The sequence below is a fragment of the Leuresthes tenuis genome, unplaced genomic scaffold, assembly GCF_036924035.1.
Source record: "Leuresthes tenuis unplaced genomic scaffold, fLeuTen1.0.hap1 SCAF_7, whole genome shotgun sequence".
Taxonomy (NCBI): domain Eukaryota; kingdom Metazoa; phylum Chordata; class Actinopteri; order Atheriniformes; family Atherinopsidae; genus Leuresthes; species Leuresthes tenuis.
Genome location: NW_027325361.1, coordinates 20,261,081 through 20,276,282, shown reverse-complemented (window position 1 = coordinate 20,276,282; position 15,202 = coordinate 20,261,081). Strand labels below are relative to the sequence as shown.

Sequence of the window (15,202 nt, the reverse complement as noted above, 5' to 3'; positions counted from 1 at the left end):
TTTACTGTGATGCGTCCTGAGCTGAGATATCCCAAAATGACCCATCCTCACGCAGAACTAATTTGGCTTAATAAAAACCGCAAGAAGTGCCAGGGCTATTAGGCACAGCAAAACGCCGCGAACCCCGTGGACTGAGGTGAACTTTCCAAAGATCAGCTTGTCACAGTGACTCAGGAAACATCCCTGAGGTGAGCCGTGGGTGACAGCTGCTGCCGCTCCACTGTCACAGGTAAATGCCAGGAGCCCCACTTGGATACACTGGCTTGCTTACACATAAACACACACACAAGCACACACACAAACACCACTGTGTCCTATACAAACCCAGAAGGGGCACAAGCAGGCTTAGTATTTGCAACACTGTCACCATGGAGAACGGAGACGAATGGCACAGATTGGAGGCATGTGTGCGCCTTGTTGCCTTTATAGACACACACACATGACAAAAACACACTCTCAGCTGCAAGGACAGAGATGCACATACTGTCCCTCACTGTAATTGTTCAGCATAAATAAAACTTTAATCATCTTTATCCTCTTGTACTCGATTTTCTTCCTGGAAAATGGCTCGAGCTAAATACCAGCTGTGAGACAGCCCCGTAATGCAACTTTATTACGGCACTGAAGACGGAAATTGTTCCATGACATCAATGATCACATCACGATATGATTTAAACGTGCAAATCTATTTCAAACTTTGCAACTCCATTTTAAATAAATGTATCAAATGGTTCATTCATATCCTTTATGAGGATGCTCTGTCCGAATGCATGTTTAAATGTCTAACAACAGGAAAGTATCAATGTGTGTATCATTTTAAACTATTGTCTGAGTGTCTGATGGATTATAATTGCTTCTTGCAGGTTCTCTGTGTTTCTTTTATGTCGAAAACATGATGTATCAAGAAAAAAAAAATAGCACAAATGATGTAATCCAAAGAAATTCACACACACACACAAAAGCCCTTGATTTCCTTTGAGAGGTAAAAATGTGCAGCAGAGTGGGGTGACCGTGTTCAGTAAGCGCTGATTAGATGCACATTATTGATTTTGTGCATTGATTCTCAGCTCATCTGCTCTTATTGGTTTGCAGTGGCCATAACTTGATGGATGACTATAATAACACTGAATCACACTTTAATTCTCCTTTTGCAGCTTCTTCTGTAGGCTTGTCTCATATCTCTCGGAGTAGGATTTGAAATGACCAGCACTGTAAAAGAAAAATATTAAGACACCCAACCATAACATTTTTAATCAGTGAGCAGGGTTTTGCTTTTTTTCCTAAGTTTTTTTGCATGTTAGGTTAATCTGTCTCTCCAAAAATGTTTCCTTAGGAGTGAGTGTGAGCGTGTGTGTGGTTGTTTGTCTCGTTTGTCTCTGTGTGGCCCTGTGATGGACTGGCGACCTGTTCAGGGTGTATCCCGCATCTCGCCCAATGACCGCTGGGATAGGCTCCAGCCCCCCTGTGACCCGACCGACAGATTAAGCGGGTATAGAAAATAGATGGATGGATGGATGGATGCATGGATGGTTTCGCTTATGAGCCGCAGTACTGAGTAGGACCACCAGGTGTCTGTAGAGTAATGGGAATGCATCAAGCTTACAGAGGCTCAAATGTGGAGAGCAGTCACTTTTTGTTCTTGTTCTACATACGCTGACTATCATGTCATCTGGTCACCACAGTGCTGTCTTTACTGTTTGTCACCTGCACACACCCTCATGCTAAACACAGCACCAGAAGGCTCTTCTACAGCAGCATCAGCCACATTGTCACCGTGCAATGAGCAGCCAGAGGAGGGAAAGTAGAAACCTAGTGAGAGAGAACATGATGAAACTTACATTACAAATACATACACAATTAACCAGGGTCAGGCTGTAGTCACACCTACAGCACAGTCATACTATAATAATGTATTAGTTATAGTAAAGGACACTGCTTGGTTTATGGATCACATGCTCCGTTTTGAATTTCATGGTCACATTTCTCAGTAGCCATTAGGGTTTCTTATAGTTAGAACTTGACCTGTTTGAGTATCTCTTAAAAACCCTCCTGAGGCTCTTACTTGGCAATATATGGCCACCACTGATGTGTGTAGGCATGTAAAAGTGTTGAAAATGGCTTTTTTAGCACATGATGCTGTTTGTTTTTGGGATTTTTTTCATCACCATTTAACAACGTATAACTTCCTTTGTTCCGTGGGGCTTTAACTGCAAGACACAGAATGTAGATGAGTTTAATCAAGCCAAGAAATGAGGAAGAACAAAACTTGTTCAGTGAAACTGTTTATTAATTAGTCCTTTTTGAGGAGTTTTTATGGTTAAAAAGAAGAGAAAAAAACTCCTAAAACTAATCACCCTCATAAAGGCACATTTCAATCAATAAATGTCAATTAATGACTTTACATTTGCATGATACAAATATAGTACTACTACAATCAATAATAATAATGATAACAATGATAATCCATGAAGCATACATATATATACATCTATATGTTTTATCCTTTGAAACTGAGAATTGTGTCAGAGGTTGGATACACCATGCACAGATCTCCAGTCCGTGGCAGGATCAAAACAGAGCTACGGACCACCCAGCATACTTTAAAATCATAAATTAGCCGCCACAAACTTGGAATTATTGGAGGAAACCGGAGCACCTGTAAACAAATCTAACCAAGCATGGGGAGAACATGTGACCAGCAGGATCTGAGTTGCTGAGAGGCTGCAGTGCTAACCTCAGCACACCACTGTGTCATCTCAAATGAAAACCAACAAAAATAAAACAAAAGCTGCAAAAACAAACTTCTGCAAGAACAGGAAATAGCTCCAGTTGGGGTTAGAGTTAGCTATTTTTTTCTCTTTTATAGTAATGCTTAAAGTAAATAGCCTGTTCTCTCCCTGAGCAGATTCAGCTACTGTGTTAGTTAGTTTAGTTTTTTTTTTATTGGCGGTGATTAGAACGAATATTAATGTGTCTCTTTCTTGTCCTGAATCTCTCAGCAAAGGAGATGCAGCAGCTATCGAGACAGAACTACTGAAGGACTACAGGTTTGGACAGCAGCAGCTGATAGAGATTTGGGGACAGGCATGCGCCCTCGCCGTCACTAAGGTCTGTACATACTGCTCCTCTCCTGCTGTGTGTTTTCAGATACTTTTTCCTTGCTTGTTACCCCCACTTTACAGCAATTATGAAGCAAATCCAAGCATGAGGCCAACCCACAATTACACCAGTACATCCACCTCCATTCATCTAGCCATCTAAATCTGTGTGCTCATGAGAGTGGGCCATGTGGTTTCATTCTTACAAAGAACAGCTGAGACGAATAGCATCATTCCAAGATGTAATCTTTGCGGAGTGGTTGTTTTCTGTGAAATGGATCTATGCTTGAATTCTCTGTCATGTTTTCGAAGCTCCTTTCTTTGGAGCGTTAAACCAGAGGCACCAAACATTCACCAGTGGTTACAATTTAAACTGATATGTGTTGTGTTTGATTTTTGTCTTTCTCTTTTCTTTTAGTTTTTCTTATCTCTTTTTATTGGCAAGGAAGTCTTGTTGGAATTACAAAAGTACAGTTATTTGAAAAATTTAAAAAAGACAATCCAGACCCACATTTAAAGCTCGGCCCAACATCAGACTGTAACCTAAACTAACTCAGTCTTAAGCAAATCCATTTAACAGTCATTACTGTGCATCTCTCAGCAAATCTTTTGTAAAGGTCACTGATTTCTCCCTATTTCCTTCATTTTCTGTCACTTTGAACCTCCGTAATTGCCACAAAATTCAGCGAGTCCCTGCTGTGATCATTAGATTGTACAATAAGGCAAAAAGTCACAGCTGCTGCTACTTTCACTTTTCTAATTTGCATAAAACTTCCACACAAAGTGTTTGACTCTTATGGGGGAGAGGGGACTTGCTCTAACTTTCTGTGACATTTACTTCCAAACATTTGAGCAGCTCACCTTGAGGCAGAACACCTGAGCTCACTCAGTGGCATTGCTCCATTACTAGACCGAACCGGCCCAGAGCCACAGCTCTTCTTCTCTGTTGTAGCCGCAGTTTCATTGCGCTGTGATCTGGATTGTGTCAGCCTGAGATGTGTGTCAGTGGAGGGCTGTTAGGAACACATGTGGTTGCCTGTGACCAGACCACTGGCTTGGTTTGATGCCGAACTGGTTTCCTCACTGGGCTCGTCAGCAGGCTGTGATGAATAAAAGTCTGAGCTAAAAGACACATGAAACCTAACTTTCTCTGTTAGGAGGAGGGATGAGGTGAAAAAGGGGGAATGAGACCAAGAAAGACATTCAGAAACAAAATTAGTAGTTTACAAGTCGAGCAAATGATAGAAGGTGGTAGCATCAGTTTAAGGAGGCAGAACAACAGTACAGTTTGTGTATACTACTACTTAATAGTAGGTGCTTTGTGCTTTCATGTCTATTTCACTCAGGTGTAAATGCTGCTCTGTAAAGTAATTTCCCAGTTTTGGATGAATAATATAATAAGCAAAGAAGAGATGGGAGCAAAAACGGGATGTGTGGCAGCATCAGTCAGAAACAAAAGTGTGTGATTAAACCCACCACATCCACTTCCCCTCTATTATCATCAGCCCTTTGTTGGCCTCATGCCTGTCCCTCCACCACCAGACCCAATGGCATAGTCTTACTAGACAAACATGCCCTGGATGTTGGGGATCATGGCTGCCCACAGCCGCCAGTAGCACGCTACCGCTCACATGACATCACTGCTATTTAAGGAAAATTACAGTAGAGGGAGATGCAGACAGGATGATTTCACTGATTTCATTGCTGGCCTGCTGCTGCTGGCTACCACAAGAACAAGCATGTGTGCAGTCACACACACACACCTACACCTCTGGCTGCCAGATAGATTATAGGTTTTCTGTAAGTAATCCCTTCAGTGTTCCAACAGCGGCGGCCACAACCATCAGCTCCAGACTGTGTGTGTTTCTGTATCAGTCTGAGGCTTTTCAACACCTGAATGGAGACAGGAGACATTTTTGTTGCCACACAGTAATAAATTAGTCTGTAGTTTACAGGAGCCCCTGGACTTCAGTTTGGTCTTCTAGAACAAATATTAAAGGCTCTATTTTTCTGTGAGTATTTTTGTGTTTTTAGGCCCCTGGCAGTGTTTTCTCAAGCTCAATGTGTGTTTCAGGGTGATTGGGGCCGAAGGTTCATGCGTGTTTAGGGTTTAGTTCAAAGAAGTCTTCCCTTAGAGACATTATTATAATCAAGGCAGACATATTTTCCACAAAGTATGTGTCTGAGAGATTCTCTGCTCTCGACCCTGTTCTCTCAAATTTGATCGGGTGTTGCTCGTGAAAATTGTAGAATAAAGAAATATTACTCTATCAGCAGTCATAGAGTCAACCTCAAGGACTTAAAAAGAAGCAACCAGATCAAAAACCTGTTGAAAGGGACAAGAAACCATCTGTCTGCACTTGTAGAAACTCCATACACACCAAAAATATCATAAATATCTCTGGAAAATTATCTCAGGAAATTCATGACCTCAAATCTGAGTCAAGAAATTTGTTTTTTCTGGAAACAAAATATTTTGCAGCCCTGTGAGTTGATTTTGGAATAAAAGTGCACTAAGATATTTTACTTGAAATAAGAAGCTGGGCTTTCTTCTCTGGTGAACATAAATCCATGCAAAATACATTAAAAACACTGAGAAATTAGGCCATACTTGCAAGTTGCATTTCATATGATGAATAAAAGCTATGATACTCAATATTTGCGTGAAGATTGTCCTCACAGTTCCTCACTTTTTTCATTAAAAGTGATGGGGAAAAAAAACACAATCAGCATAGCTGATGCTCACCATTAAAAAAGACTATTCATCGCCTCTTCAGCTAATTGTTCTCATATATTTAGTGATTTGGTAACCCAGAATCTATGACTTGTTTGTATAACTGGTGAAGTCTCCCTTCTTGATGAAATTACACAGATGGTTCATAGTGTATCACAGCTTTGAGTGGAACTGACTCATGCGTTCAGCAATGCATGGCTCTAATGGTTCCTGCAGCAGCAGAAAGGGCTCCTGCACCGAGCCTCCTGATTGATCCTCAATATTTACAAAAAACACTTTTTATTTTCTATCATTTAGTTTGTGCATATCATTTTACACCACGGAAAAACCCTGCCCTGAAGTCTTGCCTCAACCCTGATGTTTTGCATGTTATTTTCACATGATGACAAATAGGTTTGTGTGACTTATATGCAGTGCCACAAGATCATGTTACCCTGTTTCGCTTCTAATAACCTTCTAACAAAAACAGCTTTTGCTTCATAAATGCCTCACTGTGTTTACGTGCCAGTTGTTCACCTCATCTGTCTGACACTTGGCAGAGAGGAAGTAGTAAACAGCGCATTTATCAGAGGAACTGTGCTGAAAATAGCTGTCTGTTGCCACTGGGAAGCTGTAGAGTTGTGGGCCTGAAAACAATGGTTCAAAATTAAATTAAACATGCCTAATAATCAGAATACATCCATTCTAACATCCATTCTAACCCAATTTACATTAAACATGAAAATATAGAGCGGTCACTATGAAAGTGTAAAACTCAGCAAGAGCTTTGGCCTCATTATATCTATAAATGAGACATTTGGAGAGCCGATGCCCCAACCGATGCCCTATTTAGCAGTTTTTAAGAAAGTGATTTGAAGCACCAAAGTTTAGCAGTTTTTTCATGCGCCCTTGTTCCACCTAGTTGAGTTAGGTTATGCGTAGTAGCTTGTGCTTAATCTAGCTAACAAATATACCGGCAGTTATTCCATAATTATCACATTCTTTTACCTCCTCTCTAGGAATTAAAAATGGTGTCTTGTTTTATTGTCTTGTAATGAAAGTCTTTTCCTCTAAATCACCGCCTTCCCTCCTTCTTTATATTACCATCAGCCCTGTGGTCCACAGCAGCGATAACAGTCTCTCTTCCATCTCATTGGGTTTGTGTGGGGATTCCTCAGTTACACTGTAACAATGGAGATAACAACAGCTGTATTTTACCCTGGATTAATCGCTGCTTAATTGTCATCCATCCAATTATCCACCATGGGAGATGGCCTATTTCTCTGCAAAAACTTTGTACTATTGTGAAAACAATGTTGAAAGTGGAACTAAATGGATTTTATTCATAGTGGAGGAATTGCAGCATATTTCAAGCTCAGCCCAACAGCATCAGTGGACAATTTAATTTGCCCTTTAGTGTCAGTATCAGCACCTTATATCAACCACAAGCCTAGAAATGAAATTAGTTTGTAATTTTGATAAGAATAAGTACAGGGGAGCAAAGCTCTTGTAATAAAGGAGTAACAATTTGAAACTTCATGGTGTTAGTACTTAGGAAAAGTTAATGAATTTAAGATTTTCATCATGATCAGATAAAACTGCCTGTGGCAAGTTCTAAGTGAAGGGTCTGTGGGAGATATTTAAACTATTTACCTTTAAAGAATCTGAAAACACTGAATACACAAATCTTCTTTTGCTTTTTGCTGAATCCTAGTTAAGACAATATGAATAATGTCACGGGGCCCAAAAGTCTCTGTATGTTCGGTATTTGGAAATTTAAACTCTTTGTTATTGAGGCTTTTTATTCTATCAATAAGTTGCATTCTCTCTTATATGTGCATCCTAATTACAAAATGCTTTGACTGTAATTTGTGGGTTGTGAACTAAAGCAGTAATATGAGCCAGCCAGTCAGAATGTAAATGAAAGAGAGAAAACTGGGCTTATTGGTCCTACAACTTGTGCTCTGAAACACTTTTATTGGGCTCTAATTGGACAAGATTTCTGCATGAACTCAGCCCTCTCTCAGTTTAATTTTCTTCTTCTAGTTCGTGTAATTATGCTGTGACTTAAACTAAGATGAGTAATCATCCTTGTGTAATGTAATTATGCAGAAACTCCAGGGAGCCTCAGCTAACAATCCATATCATGGCAATGGAATTGGTGCAATTAAGGAACAGTGGAAAACGAAGGGAGAGCTTTTGGGGATTTCGGTGATATTGTAACTAAGTGTGTACATACCCACAAACACACACTCACCCAAGGCGCACCTCTGCTTAGGTGAGGGAGATGGAAGATTATCCACTCAGGATGACAGCTTCATAGGCGAATACCTGTCCGGTTTAAGGAGGTGTAATGTGATTTACAGGGGAGTAGGGGGCAAGTAAACGAGGCAGATGCTGGATGCTCGCTGCAGTTAGGACTTAAACAGAAAGTGTGTTATATATACCGAGGCATCCCATGAAGAGGACATTGGTATTTTTTCCACTGCTGTCAGGGTTATTTTAATGAGATTGAGCCTTCTCTCATGGACTAAATAGACAGTGAAGCTGGTGCCATTTCCAACCTCTTCTGGCATTCCTGGCATGCTGCAGTCAGGTATTTAGAGTACAATGGAGAGGCTAAGGTACAGATCGGATGACTTGCTCTGAATAAGAAGGCTAAAGTGGAGGGATAATACCCAATACTGCTGGCAATCTATCTTCATTTTGCTCCACTATTGTTTTCTATCAATAACTACTTCTATTTTCCGACACGTATGACTCTTCTATCCCTTCTTCTAAAGTCTAAAGTATGGCCTGAAAGTGTGTTTTTCAACTCTCTGCCTCCCAATTTTTTGTCTCCCCATCAGGCCTATCCTCTCAGCTCACTGGCAAAGAAGCAGCCAACAGTGCTAGTGATCTGTGGTCCGGATCAAAATGGTTCCATTGGCCTGGTGTGTGCCCGACACCTGCGCATATTTGTAAGTATACAGTACAAAAGTCTAACTGAATCTCAACTGTCCAACAACATGACAAAGAATCTGTTATAAAACACTCTCTGGTGCTTACCGAGTCCTTAAGATAATACAAGACAGAAAAGTCTGCTTAACTTGTGTCATAACTAACAAGGGATCTTGTATACAGGCCCTTGGTGCTTTACAGAATTTCATTTCAGCTCCTGTAAATGGTTTGGAGCAGTTATCCCATTACCCTCTCTGCAAGGGCACTCAGACAGTCATGATATCATGCTATTGTTACTCTCGTTAAAGCTGCCTTAAAGCCGTCTTGCCTCTTCAGCCGCATTGTGATGTCATGACAGTGATGTCTGCAGGCAGGTTGCGTACTGACTGACACGTCAAGACTCTTTGTTTTAAGATGAGTGATCCATCCTCTCCAAGCAGCTCAAACTCATGATTTTAGCATCTTTCCATTTGACAACACGGCGCTGTTGTTCTTATTCTATGACTTTATTGGAAGGGAAATATCAGAAATGTGTTTTTGGGATCTTTGGCTTAGAATGGAATTCATCTACACACTTTACCATATGTGTCTGACATGCTAGATTTACAGTGCATTGATAGTTCAAATTAAAACCATGTTAGGCAGACTTTATTCAAGCGGCCTGATGTCTCTCTGTGGAGTCTCCATACCTTCCCTCTCCTCCCACTTGATTCCCTCGCAAGGCCAAGAACAAGGTCAGAGTTCAGCTTTGAGGGAGATATTTTTACCCCGGAATCCCAGAAATGAATAAGAAGCTTCTCTGTAACTTCACTTGGAAAAACGGTTGGGCGCAGGTTCTCTCTTTCTAAAGTATTGTGTGTTGCATCTGCTACTTTCATGCTTTTTTTTCCTTTTCCAATAATTTAACTTATTTAGCATGTGGATACATAAAAAAAAACAACTTTCTATTATTCTGAGTTTTGAAGGTGACTGCTCGCCGCATCAGGCTGCTTTGGACCACACTTATCTGAGTTTTCTCTTACTTGAGAATGTGGAAAACTGACTTTGGACAGAGAATCACTTTCCCTGTGTAAGAGTGTATGTTTTTCATGGTGTGATGTGATCCCTGTCAGCAGGATGACACGCAAGCACTCACATGATACACACACTTTAACACACACTCACACGCAGCCTGAAGCCCCAACACAGAGCTGTAAATGTGATTAGGCAGAGCATGGAAATTAATGATCAGCTGCAGGCAAGCGGTCCAGCTTGCTTCTCTCATCACTGTGAGATGTCCATGTTCACAAAGAATCTCCCGTGCATCTTTGATCTTTATTTCTTCCAGGTATGGGAGAGAGCACAATGCAACATGCCGGATGACAGAAATATTTCTTCATCAAAGCAAATATTTGAGGAGGCTGAAAAGCAAGTCATATGGTTATTGCTTCTGGTGTGTTATTCTCATTAAAATAAGTGGGCATGAGGTTAGGAATGGCTATGTGTGTAAAAACAAGCGCTTCACGGAAACTTTACAATGTTCGTCACATTCTAACTTGTAAGAGCCGCTGTTTTATAGATCAGGTGCAATACATTTGTTTCTATTGGAAATGAAACAAAGAGCAAATTCACAAAGTGTCACTGTACAAGATTTAAAGAAGATTTAAATGTCGTAACTGTGCCCTCCAGAGCTCATCTCATCTAAATGGACCGGGTTTAAAAACAGACTAGTACAAGACACCATCATTCCTCAGGGAGTAGAAGTGTGACCCTGTTAGATGTGAACGTTTACTGGGAAAACAGCGTTTCTGCACCATTTGCTTGGTTCGGTCTCATGGCTCAGTGATCTTACTGAAAACCATTCAGAGCTCTTCTTCAGTCTCACATATTTTGATAGCATAGCTGCTGATAGGGTCAAGTGCATGCTGGGGCCATTTCTTAAGCCCAGGAGAGCAGACAGAGGACTAATGTCATCCTTTGCTGGAAAAAATAATAATTAGATGACATAGGAAAGGTACAGAGGACAGAGAGAGCTATGTCTCTGTTTTTTTTTTTAAAGCGAGTTCAACGCAGTGGTGAAAAAAGGTGTATATTCTTTACTGAGGTAAAAGGGGGAGTAAATCAGTTGCAACTTAAAGTACATTTAAAAGATTACTTTACATAAATAAACATAAAGAAGTTTTAACAGAAAAATGTTTCCGAAGTATCAAACAGGATATCAGACTTTCATGACATGATCATCATAACCAAAAGCATTCATAGTAATGATATTAGTACTAAAACGTCCCCTTCTAGAAAGAGAGAAAAAGAAATGCTATCATCTGATTCACTTTAGATTTCAGAATTTTCTGTCTCCTATTGTTTTCGTAATTAGATTAATCTTAAAATAGGGGGGGGTAAGAAACTAAATATTTTACAAAATCCCCTATTTTCAATCAATAATATTTTGGTTTTATTATCTGGGATTAAATTACATTATTATTATATGTATATAATGAAGACAGTATACATATTTCATACTTTTAATATCATGATAGTCACCAATACGGGTATATTGCAACAAGCGTAGTACTATTTCAAAGTATTCTGCACAATAATGGTAGCTATAAGTGAGATGCTGCTGAATGCTGATGCAACAATTGAGTAATAACATACCTTGCACCTAAATTTGACAGAACTGTGTCTTTTCCAAAATTATGAACCAGTAATTGTGCTTGCTGTCAGTTATTCCTGTTTTTTTTTTAAATACCCCATGACACCTTTCAACAGTGTCTCTTTTATGTGTCTGTGCACTACTGTACCAACGTTTGTCCACACTTCATTTGAATTGGGATGAATTGAAATCTCTAGGCCTGGGAAATGAAAGCAAAACATTGCTCTAATTAATTAGTAATTATAAAGTATTAGTTATTTTTTTCTCTTCATGTAAGGGAACATAAAAGAGATAAACTTCAACTTGCACGATTTAACATGTGAACACACACTCGCCGTGGACTGCAAGTTTTAAGATTTATCTTTGTAACTGTGTAAAGGTCATGGCTCACAGATGCTTCCTGCTGAGCTTCACAGACCTCTCAAGCTGCAGGGTTCTGGATTTCTACTCTTCTCAGCTTCCAGTGCATAAAGGAAGTATTCATTCAGGAAGCAGTCTGTAGAAACCACAACTTCTGATCACCAGTCAACAGTATTTTCACTGGTCTTGAACAGCAGGTCAAATGTACAACGAAGCATTATCCTGGCTGGATTCTACCAGTGTTCGTTGAAACCACTGGCAAGAGTCTTTTCTCTTGAGGTAACCCTTTCTCTGTCTTTGTGTTTTTCTCTCCCCTTTTGCGCCCTCTGTCATTTTCCTGTGTTGCCTCATCTGGTGCAGGACTATGAGCCGACCATCTACCATCCAAAACGCTCCCCTCACAGTCTCCACCAGGATTTCACGGTTCAGTGTGAGAAGATGGACATCCCCTTCCTCTCCTATCTCCCGACAGAGGTCAGAGGCATTTTTACGGAGTGACGCATCTTACAAGAGCTTCAGTCATATTGTTGCAGGCTGTAAACTTTGATGGCAATCACTTTTGTTTCACTTATACCACAGTCATATCTGTATGGATGTTAGTGCTAGTAAGCTTTGAGGTAACACATCTGTCTGCCACAACAGCTGTAGCCCACTAATTAAGTCTTATTTGTTTTATCTTTAAATGTGTAAAAACCAGCAAGCTTTTTTTAAAGAGGGTTCGTGTGCTGGAGTTTTCTTTGGCTTGCAGTTTAATTGCTGATTGTCTAACAACTACCACTGGAAATACAACATTTTAATTAGTGAGCTTTAAGGCTGCTCTGTTTTTGCTACTTTTTGACAGCTAAACATTTCTCATTGTCTTTAGCCTTCCTGCTAAGAAAAAATAATTGTCTGTTTTGGTAAAAATGTCAAAATGTTGTGTTCCTTTCAGTTACTTTGTCCGGTAGTGATACGTTTTGGTTTATGTCTCTTTTTAATTGACTGAAAGTTTACTGATGAAACATTTTACTGCCTTTCAGTTGGAGTAAAAAATACTCTGCGGCCTTGTATGCACAAACATGAGTTTTAGGCTTAGGAAAATCTTATTGGAAAACACCTTCTAGGGTGAAGACGTTCACTTACTTTGACTGTAATGTTTATGCGTGGAGTGGAAAATTTGGGTTTTTGGCTTGCAATGTCAGATGTGCTGACTTCTCCTTGGTTTAATGTCTAAGCACTAATCTAAGGCAATGGCAGACCAGACCAAAACTGCGCCAGTGTTAACCTGGCTAACAAGACCTTTTATATGTCAGCCCATAGATGGACAGATGCTCGCTGACAATATCGAGTTACAGAAGTGTCAGAATGCATTTTGAAGTCCTGCTATGTTAAAAAAAAAAAAAAAAAAGTTACAGAACCAGATGCCAACTTCTCCGGTTTTGGACCAGACCTGGTCGGTACTCAAAGTGTTTGGACAACTTTAACTGCAATTGATTTTGCTTAAGAATGGCAAGAGGATTTTCACATGTCCAGGACATCTCTGTTGCATTTCACTGAGCTACTTTGCCTGTCCGGGGTAGGAAACCGTTAAGAGATTACCTGTCAGTTCTGTCCTGAAAGTTGTGGCTGCACAGTCAACTGTGTCAGTGATTTTAATGTGGAAGGAGATTTTTGCAAACAGTGCTGTGTGAACACTTTTTGGGAACAGAGGAAAGTGAATACCGTACACTCGTGTATGTCTTTAATTAGCCTCTGTTTTCTAAGCAAATTTCAGCAGCATTTCTGATTATGAAGCTCATCCTGCAGAGTGTGTCCCTTAAATACCAGCGTATAAGCCTGCCTATGGTGGTTGGGGGGGCTGTGACGGTCTAAGTTGTGGCTGAGAAGCTGACTAGAGTGATTGGGTAAATTGTGCTGGCAGAATTTTCTTATTACTAATGCTGAAATTGTCTTTGTTCAGGTGCAGCTCATAAATGATGCCTACAACCTAGTCATTGATGCCATGCTGGGCCCTGAGGCAGATTGTTCCAACATTAAGGAGCCATATTCTGGTATTCTGGTCACCTTAAAGCAAGTCAAGATTCCCATTGCCAGTGTGGATGTGCCCTCAGGTAAGTTTCCAACACATTGTAGCTATCAGACTTGAAGATAACTAACAAGTCAAGATAAATGAGCCACAAGGCAGCCCCCAGGAGTCCTGGCTCCCAAAGAGGAGTTTTCCAAGTGTGGATGCACACATGGAGAATAAATCTTGTGCTACTTGTCAGCTAAGTGAGAGTTCACTGAACTTCAAATACACCACCTGTTGAAAACAGCACAAAAGGGATTAAAAGTCTCATTTTTCTCTTCTGCAGGTTGGGATGCTGAAGAACCAAGCCAGGATGGGATAAACCCAGAAGTTCTCATCTCACTTACAGCGCCAAAGAAGTGTGCTATGAATTTCTCTGGCAAGCATTTCCTGGCTGGACGCTTCCTGCCCTATGACATTCAGAAAAAATATGAGCTTAATCTCCCAGACTACCCGGGCACAGACTGTCTCATAGAATTGTAACCCTTGGAGACGTAAGAGCTGGTGTGGCCACTCTTCCCTTGTTTGCATTTTATAGATTGTTACTGTGATTTAATGTTACCATCTCAGTTGTTTAGATCTGGATACACATTACCCAGATTTGCTGTTGAGCTACCGTAGAATGATGATATTTAGAAGCCGTGGCTTGAGTCGTGTCTGTTTAGGGCATGAGGAGTTTCGTGTGAGTCGACTTGTTAAAGCTGTAGCATTACACTGTTTCTGATTTCCAGAGTCCGCAAAGAAAGACTTAATTTATAAGATGCCAATTAGAGGAATGTTTTTTCCCCAAAAATACTTCTAACGTTTCAAAGCTTTTATGTTCTCATGCTCGCCTTGCATCCATGTTACTACCTTAGTGTGCTGCTAAAATGATGTGGTGGAGGTTGGCGATTTGAAATTCAATTCTGTTTTTTTTTTCTCCTTTTGTTTAGGCAGCCCTGCACCACCATTACTTTTGTCTCAGTTACATCATTTGCTTTTACAAAAGACCCAAACAGTTCTTGTTGTCCAATTAAAAAGGTTTAGATTCGGAAATTGCAAATTGTCTGTCTTTTATTTATTTAAAGTGACCGTAACAACAGTGATTAAGGATGACCTAAAGGTGCACTCGTGAATATTTTCCGTATCAGCTCACTTGTAGCAGCATCATCATTGCTGTTTTAATCAGCTTGATGAAAAGCTTTTCTCAGCAATCAATAGAAACAAAAAGAGCTAAAATAAGAGCTAATGTTGACTTGAATATTTGGTGTTTAGAAGCTAAACTCAATAACAGTAGCTTTAATACAGTATAAATAGATACATGTTATTCTTTTTGTTATAGTTTATGCTGCCCTTATATGCCAATGTTTGTTCTATTATATTTACTATTTCTTTGATATCCAAAGCTGGAGCAAAAGTAAGGCCACTGATTT

General features: G+C 40.1%; 1 protein-coding gene across 1 annotated transcript in view; it reads left to right on the top strand.

Moving 5' to 3' along the window:
* The window catches only part of yjefn3 (YjeF N-terminal domain containing 3), a 42,674-nt gene extending 27,842 nt beyond the window's left edge, over positions 1-14,832 (top strand). The window contains exons 2-6 of the mRNA XM_072389773.1: positions 3,000-3,108; positions 8,661-8,771; positions 12,104-12,217; positions 13,683-13,833; positions 14,077-14,832. Of these exons, the coding sequence (XP_072245874.1) occupies positions 3,000-3,108; positions 8,661-8,771; positions 12,104-12,217; positions 13,683-13,833; positions 14,077-14,273 (682 nt within the window). The 3' untranslated portion in view covers positions 14,274-14,832. The remainder of the gene's footprint in view (positions 1-2,999; positions 3,109-8,660; positions 8,772-12,103; positions 12,218-13,682; positions 13,834-14,076) is intronic.
* The last annotated feature ends 370 nt before the right edge of the window (positions 14,833-15,202 follow it).